General features: G+C 48.2%; 1 protein-coding gene across 1 annotated transcript; it reads right to left on the bottom strand.

Moving 5' to 3' along the window:
- Nucleotides 1–4,872: 4,872 nt before the first annotated feature.
- On the bottom strand, nt 4,873–19,426 carry KLF11 (Kruppel like factor 11). The gene is made up of 4 exons (XM_033056528.1): nt 19,336–19,426; nt 16,807–17,061; nt 9,732–10,734; nt 4,873–7,805 (listed from the first exon to the last, which is right to left on the bottom strand). Exons 1-4 carry the CDS (start codon nt 19,375–19,377, stop codon nt 7,501–7,503), a joined length of 1,605 nt encoding a protein of 534 aa, XP_032912419.1. The 5' UTR covers nt 19,378–19,426; the 3' UTR covers nt 4,873–7,500.
- Nucleotides 19,427–20,406: the final 980 nt, after the last annotated feature.

Here is a 20,406-nt window from a genome sequence, read left to right as displayed (position 1 = left end):
GCCCTCAGTGAAGTCATCAAATGCTTTGAAAAAGACTCTCTGGCTACATGGGAAATCATGCTCTGGTACCTGCAGAGACTAAGCAGGATGCATCCCTGAGGGATGCCTTGAGGGGGGCACTAGATCACACCCCTGGCACACAGACTCACACCCCAGTTGTCTTCCCTGCAGCAGCCTTTGCAAGGCTGGACACTGTGCTCTGCCTGGGAGCTGGGGAGCCAGCAGGCAGCCCAGGGTGGGCAGTGGGAAGGGAGCCGAGGGTGGGCAGTGGGAAAGGAACCCAGGGTGGGCACTGGGAAGGAAGCCAGGGTGGGCAGTGGGAAGGAACCAGCCTCCCACAGAGCTGTGCATGCCCGGAGGCAGCAGCTCCCAGCACACCAGCTGGGGCGTGTCTGTAGGACCAGGGATAATGTTTTTAAAATGAAAGAGGCTAGATTTGGGTTGAACATGAGGAAGAAATTGTTCATTCTGGGGGTATTGAGGCACTGGAACAGGTTTTGAATGTCCCACCCATGGAAGTGTTCAAAGCCAGGTTGAATGGTGTTTTGAGCAGCTTGGTGTAGTGGAAGATGGATGTCCCTGCCCATGGCAGGGAGGTGGGACTTGATGATCCTTAAGGTCCCTTCCAGCCCAGGCTATTCTGTGATTCTATGACGCCTTCATGCCCCAGAAATAGCTGGAGTAGAGAGCAGATGTCCCTGCATTGCTGGGAGAAGTTGGGTGGGCCCTCAATGGCCCTCTAACCCTCCTGGAAAAAATCCAATTTTGAACAATAGCACTTCTTTCACAGGAACAGTCATTTTTAGACCTGTTAATGTCACTGATCTGTGGCAGGAACATAGTTTCTCTGCAGTTTATCAAGAGTCCATTCACTAGATTTCCCAAAGCTTGTGTTAGTTTTCGGCAGCTCTCAAAGACCTGCTAGGATGAACAGAATCTGCATGTGGAGAGCAGAAACAACACAGTGACCCCAGCACCACAGGGGACCACAGTACTCTATATTCTTTTCTAATCACTATAGTGGTTTAGATTTTCTTTGAACTTGGATTTCATTCTTCCAACTAAGACCTTCCTTCTGCCAAGGTCCCCAGAGTCTCTGGCACATGTGGTGAGATATTTCGATGAGCTCAGTCACAGCTCCCCCTTCGTGAGGGCAGGGCCAGTGGATTGCTGCCTTTTTGGATGGCCTCCAATGACACAGCAAACCAGAGGAAAGCCATGCTGCTGTCAGACATGCTGTGACAGGAGCAGGCAGGGACCAGGGCTCTGCCACCCCCCAGATTGCTCTGCATGTGCCCTGCCTGCCCTTACAGAGCTTCTCTCTGAGGCTGCATTTGGTGACTGGCCCAGGTAACAGCTCTACAACCCATTTCAGACTCTCCTAAAGGAGAGCCTAAGTATTCACAATTACATACATTGACTAATTAAAAAAAGAACACCTAAACTGAACATCCTGTTAGGCTGCAAAGAAATCTCTCTACTGAACACAGCAACACTGAGCTGCTTTATAAAATGAGCTTCTAAAATAACCAAGTGACAAGCACATTTCTGTACCTGGAACACAGGTGCAGTGGATTTGACAGATAACATTTTCAGCATCACCAACAGAAAAGGAGGAGCTGCAGAAACACAGGAAGGTCCAGAAAGGAAGGATGCAGCTGGGACAGTCACTGCACCAGGGAAAAGGTGCAAGGAAGAAGTTTGGGGATGCAAGGAGGGACCTCAGACTGTGGTATGGTCTTGCAGGCTTTCTCTGTGCCATAAAATGATGTGTGCTCAGCACTGAGCTCAGACCACAGAGCCAGCCAGCACAGACGGCTCACAGCCATCTGTCATTCTCATACCATGCACAACAGGATGGTGGTACCCAACCAGGTTCCCAGTCTGCCTGAGAATGGGTGGGGACTGTGCTCCTCCGTGTCAAACCTGCACCCAGCAGCACACCAAAAAGGGACAGTGGCAGTGGGGCTGGTGCCTAGGAAGCCACAATTACGGTTTAATTACCTGGTGTAACTCTGCTTTTGGTCCTTTGCACACAGAAAGTAGGACACCAGATCATTTGTAGGTAAACAGTAGCTGTGCCCATGACAGATTTCAAGAGAAACTTCTTGAATTAATATTTTTTCTCAAAAAAAGGACAATTGCACTATAGAGATCACTTTGCCACATCTCAGGGAGTGAATGCTGACATCCAACCAGCTGAATTATTGGAAAGTTCATTTACTTTTCATGATTATTTCTCTATAACCACCATCAAATCACAACTGCTTGAAGGACAAAAAAATATTCAGCTTGTCAGTACTTTCTGCCCCTAAAACAGTTTGCTAGAATTAAGCAGGGTTCTGAAGAGTCTCTTATTCATCATTTTGGAAACCACCCTCCTGTTCAATACCTGCAGCATAAAACAGAATAGCTGATGATGGCTTTTGAGCTGGCACTATTAATCTCCATTAATAAACCAGCAAAAGGCTATTATTTTTAAGCAATCACTACATTATTAATCTAACAAAGACAAATGCTACGTGCTGTATTTTGCACTAGTCCAAAAGGAACAAGAGAGCCTTGCTGGACCAGAGCCCCTGCCCCAGCAAGAGGGGCAGCAAGGGGGACACAGAGGCCCACAGGCCAAGAGCTGTGCCACGGGAACTCATGGAGCTGCCCACCACATTTGCCAGCTGCTTGGCACAGACCACATCCACAGCAGGGTTCCCCTCACCTCACTCTGGACACAGGACATGACAATTATTTTCACAGGCTGAAGTGGATTAATCCGGGCAGTGATAACCAACAGAAAATAAATCACTCTGAACTCAAGAGATGCTACAAGAGACAATTAAACCTAAGGTATTCTACCCATCTAGGACAAATTCTCCCAGGAAAGGGTACGCTCCAGCTTCCTCAGGTTTTCTGCATGTTTTAAGATGTGCCCATTGCCTTCTGCACACATCAGCACATAAAAGTCATCCGTTTCCTTCTGCACCTGAGGACTGAAGCAGAAAATGAGAAAGGCTGCATTTGACAGAGGATCCCAGCCAGGACAGCCTGGACTGTGACATGTGGCTGAGGCTTTGCAGCTTCCTCCTGGACTGTCTCACCCATTTCCTCAGCCTGCAGGTTGCTGGGGTTTGAGTCATGATTTACTCTTGCTGCAGACATGGAAGCAATTTGCCTTCTGACAGCCAGAGCCTGCCTGCCTCAAGCTGCCTTGCCAGACATAAATGGAAGGTAAACAGGCAGATGGGCTCACAGATTAAACTTCAAAACCAGCCAGAAGATTTATCCCTGCAGATGAACTCAAGCCAAAGGCAAGCCTAGAGCAGGACTCAGCTCATGAGATGGCAGATGCAGGATGCTGAGTACAGCTTTCACAGCTGGAAAGGCAAAGTTAGCCAGAGCTGTGACTTCAGCTGGAGGAGCACACCAAGTGTGCAACCACCCTGCTGCTCGGGCCACCTCTGCAGCATCAGGATGGATTCACTCTTCCAGTGTCCAGACTTCAAGAGGATCAAACTCAAGCTGCTGCTCAGCCCAGGGTTTGGCTGTACGACCACACAGGGTGGTGTGTGTAACAAGCAATGCCACTCTGACTGCAGGATGAAGCCAATAGACACGTTTGAGCACAAATCCATTGTCCTTTAGAAAACTGTCCCTTTTCATGGATTTAGAATGGCTTCAAAACAGAAGGACTTGCCTTCAACAGTGCTTGTGTCAGCAAAGGGGTAGCTGGGAAGGCTTCCTTGTGTGCAGGCTGTTTTCTCTCACTGGATGAAGCTGTTCCAGACTGCAGCCCCATTAGGATGTGGACTGGGTGCACCTCCTGGCTGCATGCAACAGCTCAGACCACATCTTGGGTCTAAGGAGGAGCAGAAGGGTGAAATCCATTGCCATATTTCACATATACAAAGCCAGGGGAAAAAATAAAAATCAGCAAAAAAACCCCAAACCAAATATTCTTAGGGATATAATTGGATGCTCAGATTTTTATTCCTTGAAAAATAACAGGGACAAGTAGGACATCTTCCCCTGGGACACAAAAGCATTGTGGCAACCCACAGAGCCCAGGGGCTGAAGTTTGTGCAGTTCTGCCAGAGCTCTAAGCCTGCACCTAAGCTTTCCCTTCCAGTTGTTCTCCTGAGGGGGAAGCAGAACCATCCATGAGATCTCTTTTCACCTTCGCAAGGACAATGTGGACAAAGCCTTGAGTCACTGCTCCCAGGTGACTCCCGGAAGGCTCTGCCTGCAGACACTGAGCCTTGCAGTGAATGGCTGTGACAAAAAGCTGGAATCATTACACCTTCTCCCTTTCTGCTGGAAATAAACATTTCTGCAGTTCAGAACTGGCCAGAGGGAAACAGCATAAAAGTGTAGGTAGTTGCTGCTGCTGTCACCATCACTGGACACCTCCTTCCCAGCCTCCAGAGCCACTTCCCCACCAGAGCAGGAATAACAGGCTAGCACAGCCACCTTTTGGGTTAAATTCTTGTCTCTGCCTTATTTCCAGCATTCTCTCCCTGCACAGCTTGCAACACAAACAGCAGCACCCAGCACATCCCTTCTGCTGACAGCTGCTGGAGGCTGGGCTGGAAGTGGAGAGCAGCCAGGAACTGCCATTCCCAGAGAGAAGCCCCAAGGCTTGGTGGGGGTGTGCACATTCTACCAAAAATACAAGATGAGTGGTATAAAATCATGAACAAGTAAGCACTGGTCAATTTACAACAGGATCCAAAAAATTCTGCCTTTACAGGTAAGTGAATTAGCAATCCCCAAAGTCTTCCACTGCCTAGAGACACAACCTAATCCTGATTTACATAGTTCTGGAATGGACGCCTATGAAACCTGAAAATCCATGATTTTTTTATGACTTAAAAGCAGTCACATTACATACATTTTATTTAATAAAAGTTAAAAACACGTACAAAAATGCAGTTCCATTTCCTTAAAATATAGGCTCAAAATAAAAAGACTGAACAGTAGAGTTCAGGCAGTAAAGTGCAAAGACAGCAGCTATGCCAGTCATGCTTAATCCATAAATAACCCTTACACAGCAGGAAGGAACAGACAGAGCAGACGCAGCCACAGCTTTTCACGCACATCCACAAGAGAACGATCCACACATCCCAGAACGGGCTGCCAGGAATTGCAGGCCAGGTACACCTAAACAAGGAAGGAGCAGTTGCTTTTCCACATCGTGACACACATACATGACACACTTTTTAAAAGTCTGTATTCTCCAGCCCACTGTTTTCCCCCCCATAATGCAACAAACATGACAGTTTATATAATTACGACAAGTTTCCAAACTTTTTCTCAGGTGAGCACCATAAATGGTCAGTCTGTAAAAAAATTAAGTGCTAAACTGGCTACTAAACTGAGACAGGACATGCTTCCCCTGGTTAAAAGCATGCAAAACAGCATCCAAAAGCCAGACTTCTTGTTCTAAGGGTTTTCTGAGGGAAAAAACCAAACAAAAAACAGCAGCAACATCTCTTTGTTCACTACAGAAACTTTGAAAACTGGGTAGCAACAGAGAACAGCAACACCACAAGGATCCACTTCACCAGGAAAAGAGGTTCCCGCTGAGCCCTTTGGAGAGTCCAAAGCAAGGTCCACACACACACACTCACTGGCACATACACTGGGTCAGTGGGATTACAGCACGTGTCAGTGAACAGGGTGTGGGCCCTTAGAAGGTCAGGCACAAAAAATTCAGTACACTTAGCACAATACTCCAATTTAGTGCAGTTTGAAAACTTACTACTGTTAATTATAGCTATAGGCTTTAGTGTAAAAAATAATGACATCATCTGCTTTAACTGAAACAGATCTCTGCTGAACAGAAATCTGCTGATTTCAGGGGAGTGCCAGCTGAGGTTGGCAAGTCAGCACTTACATAGATGAGATCCATGCTTTGCCCACACTGGGAAGCAAGACCAGGATTTCAGAACAAAGCAGTATAAGAGAGAATGCATTCCTAGTTATCCGCAGTTGATGCATACAGGAAAAAGAATCCTAAGCTTCAGTGCAGGAGTGGCTGAAGGGAGAAGAGTCCAGAAGGAGAAAGCACTCCAGGGATATTTCATTCAGTGGGGGAGCTGTCTCCCAGCAGAACACCTGGTGCTTTTCTCTACTGTCAGCTCTGCTACAGTACATAGGCACTCCTTCCACAGCACAGGAACGGAGCAGTCCGATTGTGCTACGGGCGTTTTGTTACTCACACGATGCTACAACACAGCACTCCTGCAGCCACGGGGTCCATGTCTTAACCAGCTTACACTGTGTGTAAAAGAAAATCCATTCAACAGGGAGAGTGTATTGTTTAATAGAAAAGGGTGATTTTATACAAAGTACTGTGGAGAAGTATAAGGCCACATGAAGAGTATCATCCAGTTGACATGGTGGCTATTTCTTAACTCAAGACACAATTAGTACTTCCTCTGGTGCATTGATACAGGTAAAAGAAAGCCTTGAACAATTTCCTATAAGGTGCACAAGCATCCACAATACAAAAAAAAACCCTTTAATTTTTTTATTTCTCCTCTACTCAAAAAATATAAAGAGAGACCCGCTAATTTTTCATGGGCTATCTTGCCATTTTTGCATTATTCAGTTTATTTTGATATGTTGGTTTAGAAGGACCAGAAATAAAGTATAATTTTTAGTGTCAAAATTTCTGAATGGTGTTTGTGCTTCTACCTCCATCAGAGCAGTCTGGCCCCTCCAAACTTTGCTCCAGTGGAGTGTGGACTTGGGAATGCTTCTACCAACAGCCACATTGGCTTCTACTTGCAAAAGGTATGGATTCATAAAATGTTGAGAATTTTAGCACTTGTATTCTCAAATAAGGTCATTCTGGTTTGGTTTGTTTTAAAAATGACTGACTCGCTTTCATCTCCATCTGTCTGCATAAGGAGGGTGTAAGAGCCCATTGCAGGACCAGGATTTGCTAGTGTGAAAATAACAACCAGTATGAGTTATCAAATGGTAAGTGTTTACAAAATCCTCTGAATGCAATAGTCTAGGTTTACTGAAATGGAGTTCCTAAAACTCTGGGTCTCATACAGCACAGCCCTACTAATGCAAGCTATTTGCTTGCATAACAAGACCAAAATGAACAAATACAAAATATATTTGGTATAGAAAATAGTACTATAAAAATTAAAAACCACCCTGTTTTACTGTCCATCAAAATATTAACAGCAAGCATTACAAGTAACTTTTTTTAACCTATTGCCAAAATCATTTCCAAAGAGTTCTACTTTCCTGAAGTGCTGGTGATTGCAATTGCCCAAGTACTGGAAAAAACAAAAAACAAAAAACCAAAAAAACAGGGAAGGGACAAGGAAATATGATAGATTTCTCACATAGCACTATCAACAGAGGACCTAAACTGCAGGAAACTAAAGTACACACAAACATGGGGAAACAAAAGCCATTGCCCGTTCTGTTGTTGCCATCGGAGCTCTTCCTGATCTTCGGAAGTTTGCAGGAAGGTTCTTCTCCCTAGCCCTGGCAGACAGGCGATGGCATGGGGATGAGCATGCTCAGAGCACTGCTGCTCTTGGGCTTCTCTGCTGTGGCAATTCTGCTGAGTTTGCCCACCTCTGTCTGCCAGCTGGGGGTTTTCTTGGTGGTCATGTGCCGGCGGGTGTGCTTGGTCAGGTGGTCGCTGCGCATGAAGCGGCGCTCGCACACTGGGCACGAGAACTTCTTCTCCCCCGTGTGCGTCCTGCGGTGCCGGGACAGTTCATCCGAGCGGGCAAACTTCTTGTCACAGCCCTCCCAGCTGCAGCTGAAAGGTTTTTCTCCTGCAGGACATAAAGGAAGTATGTTACTTTTGAGAAGCTGTGTTGCAGTCTGATCAAAGAACTAACTTAAAATCTGTCTGGCAAAAACCAGTGAGTTCCACAAAAATGCTCACCTGTGCAGTCAACATAAGATTAAACTAAAGTTCTGTTCCAGAGAAAAATAATAGGTATCATTCCTACTTATCTCCTTGTATCTTTCAAAGTGTTCTTTAATCAAGTATGGTTTCTCAGTTGTCCAAAATCCCAGTTTAAAGAAATAGAGCCTTCATAAAGCTGCCTCATCTGCTGACTGAACTAGAAGCAAGCCCCTGCCCCCATCCCTGTGTATCCACATGTCTCTGGCTGCAGCATGTCATCCACAAATACTGTGGGAAAACAGGAAGCCTGGAATGGAGCCTCGGGGCCCTGCTGCTCCAGTGGTCCAGTCCCACACGCACACACTGCGGAGGCAATGCCTGTCCTGCCAGCCCCCCACAGACCAGGAATGGCAGCAGTCAGCAAGGCTGCCCACATCAGCTGCTGCTCATCCTGGGCCACTGCTGAACATCCCACCTGTCCTGAACAACTACTGCCTGCAACTCCCACAGAGCTCCAGATAACTTTGGGCCATGTGGCAGATGTTTATGGGGACACTCTGGAGCCGAGAGAAGGGCCCCGCAGGAAGGAAGCCCCACAGGAGTGCTCTTACTTCAGCTACTGGGAGTAAAGTCTGTCTGCTGCATGTGCTATCAGCTAGTCAGCGTGCAGGGAAAAGGCAGAAAAAGAAATCTGAACTACTCTTCCTCCTGATCCTGTAATAGGAACTGGCTAGTGAGGGGTCAGTGTGTTTGTTTCACCTGTCACTGATGTCCTAATCCCAATACAGGGACACACAGGCTCTCCCTATGGATCAGCAGCCACATGCACAGAGCCAGGCACTTGCTGATAGTCTGTTCATCCTGCAGCACCAGGTTTAATTCAGCAGCCTCTCAAGCCAGAAGCATCATTCTATCTCTGGTTTACAAGAATTATCAGCTCCATGTAGAGATTAAGCTCTTTCCCCAAAGGAGCTGTAAAAGACAAGCTGCCAAACTAACGCAAATCCTGCCATTCAAGCTGGCATCCAATAAACCAGTGAGTGTTGGGTAACAGTAGGGGAAAAAAGTCAAAGAAAACCAAAAATAGACAGAAATATTCTATACCAATCTCCCACTATGCCTATCCTTCAACATCAAAAATAATCCCTGAGAACTCAAAGTTAGTTTTAATTTAACAAGATCCTGGATCCTGGGAAAAGGATAAGTACAACACATGTAGACTGTTTCCATACTGGCCCAATTTGTGAAGCAAATCAGTCCATATTAATTACAATTAGTTTTCATTTACCTCTAAAATTCCCCTTCTGAATACACTGTTACATTTCCTGCAGGAGCTCTACTTCCTAACAGAACAGCCCAAAATCTCAATGCATTCCCATTTAGCCAAAAAAAAACTCTGGGGGACCAAAAAACCAAACCAAACAACAACAAAAAATCAGTTTCTGAGTTTCTCTTTTCTTTTACTCATGCAACAATTAAGACCAACTACCTGTACTATGCTTTGCTTACTCCAGACCTCCCCATGCTCCAAAACAAGGGACTTGCACAATTCATTTCAACCTAGACCAGATGGCAGGATTCCACTTAGAGCTAAACACACATACACAGACAGCAAAGCTGCACTCCAACTAAAGCCTGTGAAATTCAACCAACACTGCAGGGTCAGCTGAGGTCTCAGAACAAAGTATGTCTTGTTTTGCTTGTCCATGGAGAATGAACATTCCTTCCATCCCTGAGATGAGCAAAAGCTCCCCCATCACCTACTTCTTCCCCTTCCCACCCCTCTCCCCACAAAAAACATGCATTCCAGCACCCCAACACAAGCCAGCACGCGCCCTCTCGTACGCACCAGTGTGGGTGCGAAGGTGGGCTTTGAGGTGGGAACTTTTGAAATAGGTTTTCTTGCAGCCAGGGAAGTCACAGACGTAGTTCCTCCGCCTGGAGAAGTCCATCTGGGGGGCACAGGCCTGACCAGAAGCGATGAACACAGGAGCAGGGGCCAGGGGCAGTAACTTGGTGCTGCCAACAGTGACCACAGCCTGCGGGCACTGCGGTGTCTGTGTGACAGCAGGCTGGGGAAGAACCAGCATGACAGTCCCCTGAGGCACAGAGGGTCCCATGAGCACGGGCTGGGAGAGAGGGGCTGTCTGCGGTAAAATAGGTTTCATGGGAGTTGAGAGTGCTGGAGTTGAAGGCTTGACATAGGCATTAATCATGCTGCTTTGTCCATTTAAAGGGATCATCTGACACAGGACTTGGGGGTTTGGGACGGGGGCAGGTGTCACTGGGGTCACTGGGGTAGCTCTTTTTTGCAAGTCATTCTCACAATTCTTTGGTACGTGGGTTTGCGGTGAAACAGGCCGGACTGGTAGTTGCCCTTTATTGGTCACAACATCACTGGAGTCATGTGCACAAGGCTGATGTACTGGAGAGGTTTTGCTGATTAAATCATCCGCAACACACGTGTCCTGTGGCAGTCTGGAATGTTCTCGGTCATCCGCTCCACACCAGTCTCTGGAAGGGCTGTAGCCTGAAGTTACCTTTGTTGTCTCTTGCAGGGCAGGAATGTGGTGGTAAGCAGAACTATCACCTGTGTGACGTATGACACTTGTTGCCATGGCCCTGCAAGGCTGAGGCGTGGAGGACTCAGAGATCGCTGGCTTCTGCCCACACTGCTGCCCCACGCTGAGAACAGATGGCTTGGTTATGGGAGAGGCACTGGTCACTGACGTGACTGAGCAGGCAGCTGTACTGGCCATGACAGTCCTTGGCTTGGAGTAAGTGACTTGTGAGGACAGGAGCGTAGCTGCTGACATCTCAACAAAGTCAGGGCTGTGCGGAGGCGTCATGCACTGCAAAAAAAAAACCATACCAGTGTGGATCAGTGTAATTCCATAGCACAGTTTTCCCCTATCTTTACTCTGAAAAATAAAATTACATGCTCTCTCCCAGCAGCTCAGAATGGGCTCTTAGGACAAACGAATACAGCATACTGCTGTGGTTTAATCCCAGATGGCAACCAAGTCCCATGAAGCTCACTCATCCTCCAACCCCAGACGGATGGGAAGGGGAATCAGAAAAAGGTTAAACCTATGAGTTGAAGTAAGAACAAATTATTAATTAAATTACAGGAAAATATAATAATAAAAATATTAACTGTAATAAAAAGGCAGACAAAAACACAGAGAGAAATAAAGGCCACGAGAAACAAATGATGCACAGTACAACTGCTCACCACCCACCTGGCCTGACCCCAAGCAGTGACTGGCCCCTTCTGGCCAACTCGCCCATGTTTATACACTGAACATGATGCTCTATGGTATGGAACATCCCTTTGGCCAGTTTGGTCAGCAGGGTCCTAGCCATGCTCTCTCACAGCTTCTTCTCCTCACTGGCAGAGCAGGAGGTGCTGAGAAGTTCTTGGCTTAACTGTTGATGAGCAGTGCTTGCTCTAAAACATCTGTGTGTTATCAATATTCTCATCTTAAATCCCAAACACAGTACTGTACCAGCTACTAGGATGAAAATGAACTCTATCCCAGCTGAAAACTGGACATTATCCACCCCACATTCTATACATTTACATCATGCCCACACTTTTCAATACATCCCAATTAACCATCATCACTTTTCCTGTCTTTTGTACAGGTATCATTCCCTCAGTCTGTAGGCCATCCCTCTAAAACATCTGTTGAGTTCATTCATGCATTGCTTTGGGATCCAATTCATAGCAGTTCTTCAGGGCAGCAGAGCTGGTGTGTGGTGTTGGTTGGATTGATGGCTGCTGAAGTCAGCTCTCATTCCATCACTGCTGTGTTTGTACCAGTTTCATCAAAGTTTGTTCTTCATTAATCTGGGTGATTCCTACTGTAATAGCCTTGATGTTGCACATAGCCAGCTCAGCTGTGGTGACATGAGTGTTAGATGGCAAATAATATCACACAATCCAAGTCACTGGCTGTTCTCACACAGAACCAGATCCCCTGGGAGCAAACTCTGGATTTCCCTATCCTCCCACATTACCCACCAAGTGCACCCAGGTCCCTGAGCAAAAGCAATGCCATGGATGTGTTTGCCATTGCCTGATGCAGGAATAACTCAGATTGGTTTCCCCAGCATCTTTCTTGTGTGCCCTACAGGGACTTTATCCCCTTCTACACTATGTGAAAGTTTTGCTTGAGCACAGCTAGCCCAGCTGGCAGATCCTCTAGTGCTGATGCCCAGGTGGCCTTTGCTAAATGTGTATCCCATTGTTTGAAGGTCCCAACACCCATTGCTCTCAGTAACAGTCTGTTCTATCATTCCATTTTCCTGGAGACTGGCACATGATAGGGCATGTGATAAACCCACACAATGCCATGCTCTTCAGCCCAGGTGTCTGTGAGGTTGTTTTGGAAATGAGTCCCCTTGCCTGGCTCAGTTCTTTCTGGGGTGCCATGTTGCCATGGACTTGCTTTCCAAGGCCCAGGACACTGCTCCAGGTGGTGGCATGGGACATGGAATAGGTTTCCAGTTATCTGGTGGTTGCTTCATCATCATAAGCACATGGTGCTTGACTTGTTGAGTTTGTGGGAGTCTGATAAAGTCCATCTGCCAGGTGTTCCCATATTTGTATTTCAGCCATTGTCCTCTACACCAAAGAGGCTTTAACTGCTCAGCCTGAATAACCGAAATTTATGTTTCACAATTATGGACAGCCCTACAAGTGTCCATGGTCAAGTCCACCCCTCGACCATCACCCCATCTACAATGTTGCATTTCTTCCTTGATGGTCTCAGATGTCCTGGGCTCACCAAGCAATAAATAATTCACTCTTGTGAATCTTGTCAATCCAGATCCACTTCAATCTTAGGAGCCTGATCCACATGTTGGTTGTTTTCATGTTCCTCGGTGGCCAACTCTTGGGTGCATGAGCATCCATGCGATGTACCTTCACAACCAGGGTCTCCACCCAGGCAGCAGTATCTTGCCACAAGGCAGCAGCCCAGATGAGCTCACCTCTGCTCTGCTTCCATCACTTGTAACCACCATCACAGGGCATTTGCCACCACCCATGAATCAGTACAGAGATAAAGCACTGGCTGTTTTTCTTGTCCAGCAGTGTCTAAAGTAAATTTTCACCTCCGCAAAGTAACTCAATTCGTCTTCTCCTTCAGCAGTTTCTGTAATTTTTTGTAGGATATGCCACAGTCACTTTCCATCTTCAATGCTTTCCTACAATACAGCAGGGATGATCAAACACAGCATGGTTTCTCATTTTTTGGTAACTTATTATACAATAGAGTCTCTTCAGCACATGTCCCCTCCTCATCAGGTGGCACCCAGGAATCTCTTCCCTCGCCGGTCCCAGGAGTCTTGAAAGTATGACAATGACCAAGGTTTCCTATTTGAGCAGCTAGTGTGAGCAGCAAGACCCACTTATCCCACACAGCATCAGCAATGTGATGTGTAGGAGACCCATCCTTTGCACATCCAGCCCAGCACTGGAAATCACGATGCCAAGGAGAGCTGTGATTCAGTACCAATCACTCCCAAAGCAGCTGGAACCTCTTTGTAAGCTTCCAGTATCACTTTTACATCTGGAATACAGTGGGCTTCAGATCCTCTGTACCCCCAACTCCAAAACCCTAGAAGCTGACCCAATTCTCCCCTGGTGCACTCTGCCAGAGGTTCCAGGTAGGGCCATTTTCCTTGGCTTCAGTGTGGAACACATTTTTTGTATCTTGTCCTGCCCGGACTGGCCCATGGGCTGGGGGAGCATTAATTTTCTGCCTGAATTATCTCCTGTTTAATTTGTTCAAAGGCTTGTTGTTGTTCAGGGCCCCATTTGAAATCATTCTTCTTCTGGGTCACTTGACAGAGAAGGCTGACAATCAGACTGTAATTTGGAATGTGCATTCTCCAAAACCCCCACATGCCTACGAAAGCTTGCAGTTTTCTTACTAATTATTTTGCTAATCAAATCCATTGGGATCTGATGACCACCTTGCCCTTTTATTCTTAAAAACTGGATTGCCTGTGCAGGTTCCTGGACCTTACTTTATTTTATGACAGTTTTCAGAGAGATGTGGACTATTTTCTTCCTTTTCTCAAAAACTTCTGCTGCTGTACTGCCCACAATGGTATCATCAGTATATTGCAGGTGTTCCAGAACTGGATCAGTCCACGGCAAATGGTTCAAATTTTTGCCATGTGGGTTGGGCACACTGACTTCATCTGGATCTGTGGGTGACTGTGCCTTCCTAATGTCATAATAAACCCCTTTTAGTACAGTTAATTCCCTGAGGTACCAGATGTCTCTCTACAGTAGCCCACCTGCCTGGGTGACACAATCTCTTTCCTGAAGGGAATACCTTTCCTTCACACTTGACCGAGTTGCTCCCAGAGATTGAAGACTTGTGCCATTTTTCCAATCACCTTGTCAATGCTCTCTTCCCTAGGAAGTCATCCCAACTGCTTGGCTTCCCCATCTCCTAATTCCAGGCCACTAGTCCCACTGGAGCAGTCAGGTGAGAGTGTGCACACTTGGACAGCAGCTGAAACCTCTTCACACATCCCACAGATCCCTCATGGACAGGGACTGAGTGATTACTTCTCATTCTGCCTCTTTCTCCATCCAGTTTTTTTGATGGCCCTGCTTCATCATCCTTTACAAAATGAGTTTTCATGTCCATTTCTTCTTGTGTACAAAGACAACTGATAAAGGTACAAACTCATCCTCTGACTCAGCTGCATCATCCCTTGCTGGGGTCTGAGTAGTCACACTACATGATGTCAGGGTTTGAGCAGCCACAAACAGCTGCTTAACCCTAAACAAGACCTGAACCACGTTCACAGCTCCTGGTCATTCACAGACCATGGTTTCAGCATCCCAAGGATATTCAAAATTTCCAAAATTCACATGCTTGGAGTAGAAGGAGAAGATTGTGCATCTTCTACACAGGTTGGCTCTCTGAGGCAAAAAGGCAAATGGTGCCACTATTAGCAGTTTCTAGTAGATGGTTCCCCAAGTACAGAGGAGATGACAGAGGGACTGAGAGTATGGAAAACCACATTAGTTTCAAGGTCAGCAGTTCTGTGCTATCATCATCCAGTGTTACAAAGTACAGTGACATGATAACGTTAGCCCAGCCACCAGAGATGATACCACAACATGAGGGGGAACATACACAGCGAGTAAATTATTACATAACACAACAACTCTGATAGCAAATACTTCGACACTGGGATTAACAACTAATAAGATGAATCCTGATAAATTTATTTCAATATGGTCTGGTCAGATCTGTAATGGAAGAGAATCAGCAAGATAAAACTCATGTGTTGACATAAGAACAAGTTAATAATTAAAATAAAGTAAAATATAATAACAACAATTGTAATTATTATTACAGGGAAATACCAAGAGGAGAGAGCAATAAAACCCAAGAGGAACAAGTGGTGCACAGTACAACTGCTCACCACCCACTGACCAATGCCCAGGTCGTTCCCAACATCACTGGTCATTCCAGTATTTATGCTGGGCCTGTCACTCTATGGTATGGAATATCCCTCTGGTCAGTTTGGACCACCTGCCCTGGCCATGCTACTTCCCAGCTTCCTGTGCACCTCCTCACTGGCAGAGCATGGGAATCTGAAAAGTCCTTGACCTGGGGCAAGCACTGCTCAGCAACAACTGGAGCATCAGTGTGTTACCAGCATTATTCTCATTCTAAATCACAAACACAGCACTGTGCCTGCTACTAGGAAGAAAATTAACTCTATCCTAACCAACACCAGGACACTACACTGCAATATCTCATGGCCATTCCAATTATGCTCAAAAGCATATTAATAAGAGGAAGGCAGTGAGGTAGTTGTAAACCTGCATAAAACACTGCGAGTATACTCACTGCACCACAAAAGTCTTTCATTCTTTTCTCCTCAGCAGTGGGCACAGCTGTGAGGCTATGAGCAGAATAAACAGACCAACAATAGACAGCAATACTCTACCTTTCCATTTCAATCTAGCAAGCCCTAGATCCTTTCTCAATGATTACCTCTCCATCTCATGGCTACTTTTTAGATAAAGACAAATGAAACTGCTCTGTCCCTTCTTATTCATCCATTTCTTTATATGCTGTCTTTCTGCATCTCCTCGCCTTCTTCCTCTACCACTGAAAGGCATCTCGTGCTACTCAAGAGACAGTGTCAACACTGAGCAGCAGGAGATATTATAGCAGTTGCTTGTCAGGCTACTCTTATCTCAGCCTCTTTCCTCTATTATTGCCCTTTTTCCTGGAAACTGCATACTACAAGCCTATTGGTTGAAATGGGCCTTAACCACCTAAAACCATAATGGCAACCAAGCCCTTTCTTAATACCTACTCTTGTTGCAACATAAATTGAAACAAAAGAAAAAAAATTGGACTCAATCAACATTAGTCAGCTGGAATAGACCAATGTCTGGAGAAATAACAGACTACATGTACAAACACATAGTACAGAAACTAATTAAATTGCCTATTTCATAACGGTAACGTGTATTTTCTCTTACAATGACCAGTGAAGCTTAATGTCATCAAGAGTCTTTTTTTATACAGTGCTTATTGACGCCAAATCACTAAGGTTCACTCTGCCATTCTTACTCAAAGTGCCCCAAGAAAATTACCACAGCCATCTCGACATCCCTCTCAAATCCAATAACCTGTCAGCAAGGGCTTTCACACCTAAATTTAACAAAAGCCTCTGCATTTGCTAAACCAGAGACAGCAAAAAACCCCTAAGCTTAACATGCTCACCCTCCCTACTCTGTGCATACACACAGCACAGGCTGTGACAAAGGGACACCTCAGCAGCCTGTCTTTTGCAGGCAAGTTAAAGCATTGCAGGGATGTGACATCCAGGTGTTGGACACATTTATTTTGTGCTCATGTTTTCCTTACCAGCGTCGACAGGTAGTCCTTTGGTAATTCAGCCGCAGCCTCGGCGTGCATTGTGAAATCCCCAGAATCCGAGAAGGGCGTGAGGGGCCTTATCTTTAATATGTCACCTTTCTGTGATCTTTGACCCCAGGAGCTCATGCAAACAAGGGCTTCAACAGCTTCAATGTCATTCTGCTCCAAGGTGCTGCAGGTGGACCTTTCGCTGTCATGACGCTGCCGCTCACGGATGGACTCATAGATGTCCACAATGTCAACCTGAGTGCAATCGGATTACTGGCTGTTAGACAGGTCAGAATACAAGGCTGACACCACCCACACAGTCTGCTCACAATGAAGGTCAACTGAAACAGATCCCATGCCCGTGGCAAGACTTTTACCAACTGGCTCAACTCTCACTCTCCCCCCAGCAGCTTGTCTCCACACTCCCTTCTCTAAAAAAAAAAAAAAAAAAAAGATGTGTGATTTTGCAGGAAAAGAACAGATATGTGTGTGGCTCACATTTGCAAGCTTACTTTCCTGGATCACATTGCTCTGAACAAACACATCCTATGCTTGCATACAAGTAAAAAAGAGGAAAATCCTGATTTCCAACCTTGTTTAGACAAGGCTGTTTCCTGAATCCAAAAGAATATCCAGAATATAATGTCAACCTGGAAACATTTGGAAGATAAATTGATAAATTTCAGCTACTGGTAAGATACGTTGAAGTATGATCCTTGATCTAGAATACTGCACATCACAAAAGAATTTAAATCTTATTTTTAATGGGGAAAAGATGGAAGGAAAATAGCCTTGAAAGCGCAGTTGGAACTGTCTGCATTGTACTTTTGAAAAGTCTGATACTACATAGGTGCTCGGTATCTAAAATGCACTCTGAGTAACATGAAGACAAATGCAATCATACTGATTTGTTCCCAATTGCAAGCATCACAGAATATTTGTGTGTGCGTGTGTATGCATGCAAAACTCTTGACTTCTCTGCAAAAGGATGTCCAAACTTCACAAAGCTCTCACAGTGTTTGGCAGTGGCTCCAAAAGCTAGGCTGATGGGTTACTACTCACATGCCAGCTCAGTCCCAACTAGGCACCCAGACTCTTCCAGTCTTTAGATACACCAACTAACTTGAAGGCTGGGATTCAGAAGTGTGGACCTAGCCCCTGGAGCCTACTGCTGTTACACAGAGTGTTTATATATTGCAGGACAAAAGGTTTTAACTCAACACCACACCATTAGCATGGCCTGAAGCCCTGGAAGGGATTCTACTCATTGGGTGACAGCATGTACACTTAATAAATGGGTTTTGTTACTGAGTTAAGTAAAGCAGGATGATCCTTATTCAACAGTGTCACAAAGATGTAAAGCTGTGTTTGCATTCTAGGGATGTGCAGGCAAACATGCTAAACATAATGGATCAAAAATGTTGGTACTGCACTCACAGAGGACTTTCACCTAAAACATGAGGTACCAGGCTTGGAGAGGTCATGATTCGGGGACTGAAAGGGATAAAAGCGGTTAACACCTTGGAGAGAGACTTCTATAATTTCCGCTGAAAAACAATGAGAGGAAAACACGATGTGTGCCTGCAAGCCTGGACCTCAGCCGCCTGTCACAGCGGGGCCACGCCAGGCGAGGCTGTGCACCGAGCACAGTGCCTGCCACTGCTCCTCCAGGTGCGCCTGCAAGCAGCCAAGACAGCAGGTTTATTTTTTCCAAGAGCAGCTGTCCCTAAAGAAACATGAAAAAAGGTGTCTCGCTTCCTAAAAAAAAAAAAAAAAAAAATGAAAAATGAAAAAAAAAAAAGGCTCTTTCTACAGACAAGCGCTGCAGATCGGGCTCCCCGGGCGCTGCCAGGGAAATGCAAACCGCGCCGGGCGCCTGTCCTCACATCACCCCGCCGGGAAGTACGTGCGCGGGGCGCAGGCAGCATGGGGACGGGCGGGACTGCGGGCAGCGCGGGCTGCGGGCAGCGCGGGCAGGGCGGGAAGGATGGGGCACGGGCACGGAGCATGGTGGGCGGGGAGCGAGATGCGGGTCGCTCCCGGGCAGGATGGGGGCGGCGGGCAGGGAGGAGCGGGGAGTGCGGGCTGCAGGGGAGCGGGGGGCAGAGCCGTGGGGGGCAGAGCCGTGGAGGGCAGAGCCGTGGGGGGCAGAGCGGGTCCCCAAAGGGCAGCGGGTGCCCCCGCCCGCTCCCCGCCCCACGGCGCTGCCCCGGCCGGGCGGTGCCACCCGGAGGAGGATGGCGCGCAGGGAGGAGGAGGAGAAGGGGCGGAGGGCAGCTCCCACCCTGCCGCCCCCGTTCCCTGCAGGTGACCCGAGCAGCACCCGCTTCTGAGGGCTCTGCCCCGGCACAACCAACCCGACCCCGCTGCCCAACCAAGCCGCTCCCCGCCGGGTGAGCAGCGGTCCCTGCCAAGGCGGCGACGGTCCCCGCACTCTGCCCGCCACCGAGCACGTGCCCCGGGTGTACTGGCGCTGCCTGTCCCCACCAACCCTTCTTCCCTCCCACCCTCCGTGCTCCCGGTGCTCACCGCGGGAGCATCTCCCATGTCCGAGCAGGGCGATCCGTGCATGGCGCGGCGCGGCTCGGGCGGGCGGCGTTGGCGGCGGTGCGCCCGGGGAGCGGCAGCGGCGCGCACACAGCGGCGGGAGCGGCACCCGGCAGCGCCGCCTCCTCCCGCCCCGCCCGCCGGGAGCGGCGCGGCCGCGCGCTGGGGGAGCGCTGCGAGCGCAGCCTGCGCCAGCCAGCGCGGGGGGGACAGCCCGGCCAATCAGCGCCCGCCGCGGCCCGCGCCCGGCCAATCAGCGGCGGCGGGCGGCGTGATCGCGGCGTGCCGGCGGGAAGGGCGGTGCGTGGGCACGGCCGGCGGGAAGGCGGGGAGGGGGCGGGGCCTGCAGGGGCGGGGGAGCGCGCGCTGGAAACTGGGGGAAAGGTCGGGGGCGGGCGGCGGCCGGGAATGCCCGCGCGCCGGGGGGCGGGGCCGCCGCTCTTCCCTCCACCCCCCCGCGGTGCGTGCGGCGCGGCACGAGCGCTCCCGCCAACCGCCGCCCACGTGCGCGCGGAGAGTCCCCGTTCCCGCCGCCGGTTTCCCCGTTTGGGGAAAGCGCCCCCGTTCCCGCCGCCGGTTTCCCCGTTTGGGGAAAGCGCCCCCGTTCCCGCCGCCGGTTTCCCCGTTTGGGGAAAGCGCCCCCGTTCCCGCCGCCGGTTTCCCCGTTTGGGGAAAGCGCCCCCGTTCCCGCCGCCGGTTTCCCCGTTTGGGGAAAGCGCCCCCGTTCCCGCCGCCGGTTTTCCTGTTTTAGGGAAAGCGCCCCCTTTCCCGCCGCTTCCCGGCACCCGCCCCAGTTTTCCCGTCGAGTCCTGCCTGGCACATGCGATAGGGAAGGGGTCGGGTGCCTGCCCGGCCGTGGCACTGCTTTGCCGGATGGAGGATTTGGAATTACAAATAGCCTAAACTGCCTCCCAAAATCCAGGAAAGGCCAGTGTTATGGATCACTGGATCCACTGGTGTTGGAAGGCCTCCCTGGGCCAGTCTAGCATGCGCCCCTTAAAAGCCTTCAACGTGTATTCTATTTAAAAATGTGTGTTGTTCGTTTTTTCCTGT

The sequence above is a fragment of the Catharus ustulatus genome, chromosome 3 (assembly GCF_009819885.2).
Source record: "Catharus ustulatus isolate bCatUst1 chromosome 3, bCatUst1.pri.v2, whole genome shotgun sequence".
Lineage (NCBI taxonomy): Eukaryota > Metazoa > Chordata > Aves > Passeriformes > Turdidae > Catharus > Catharus ustulatus.
This window is presented reverse-complemented; position numbering and strand designations above follow the sequence as displayed.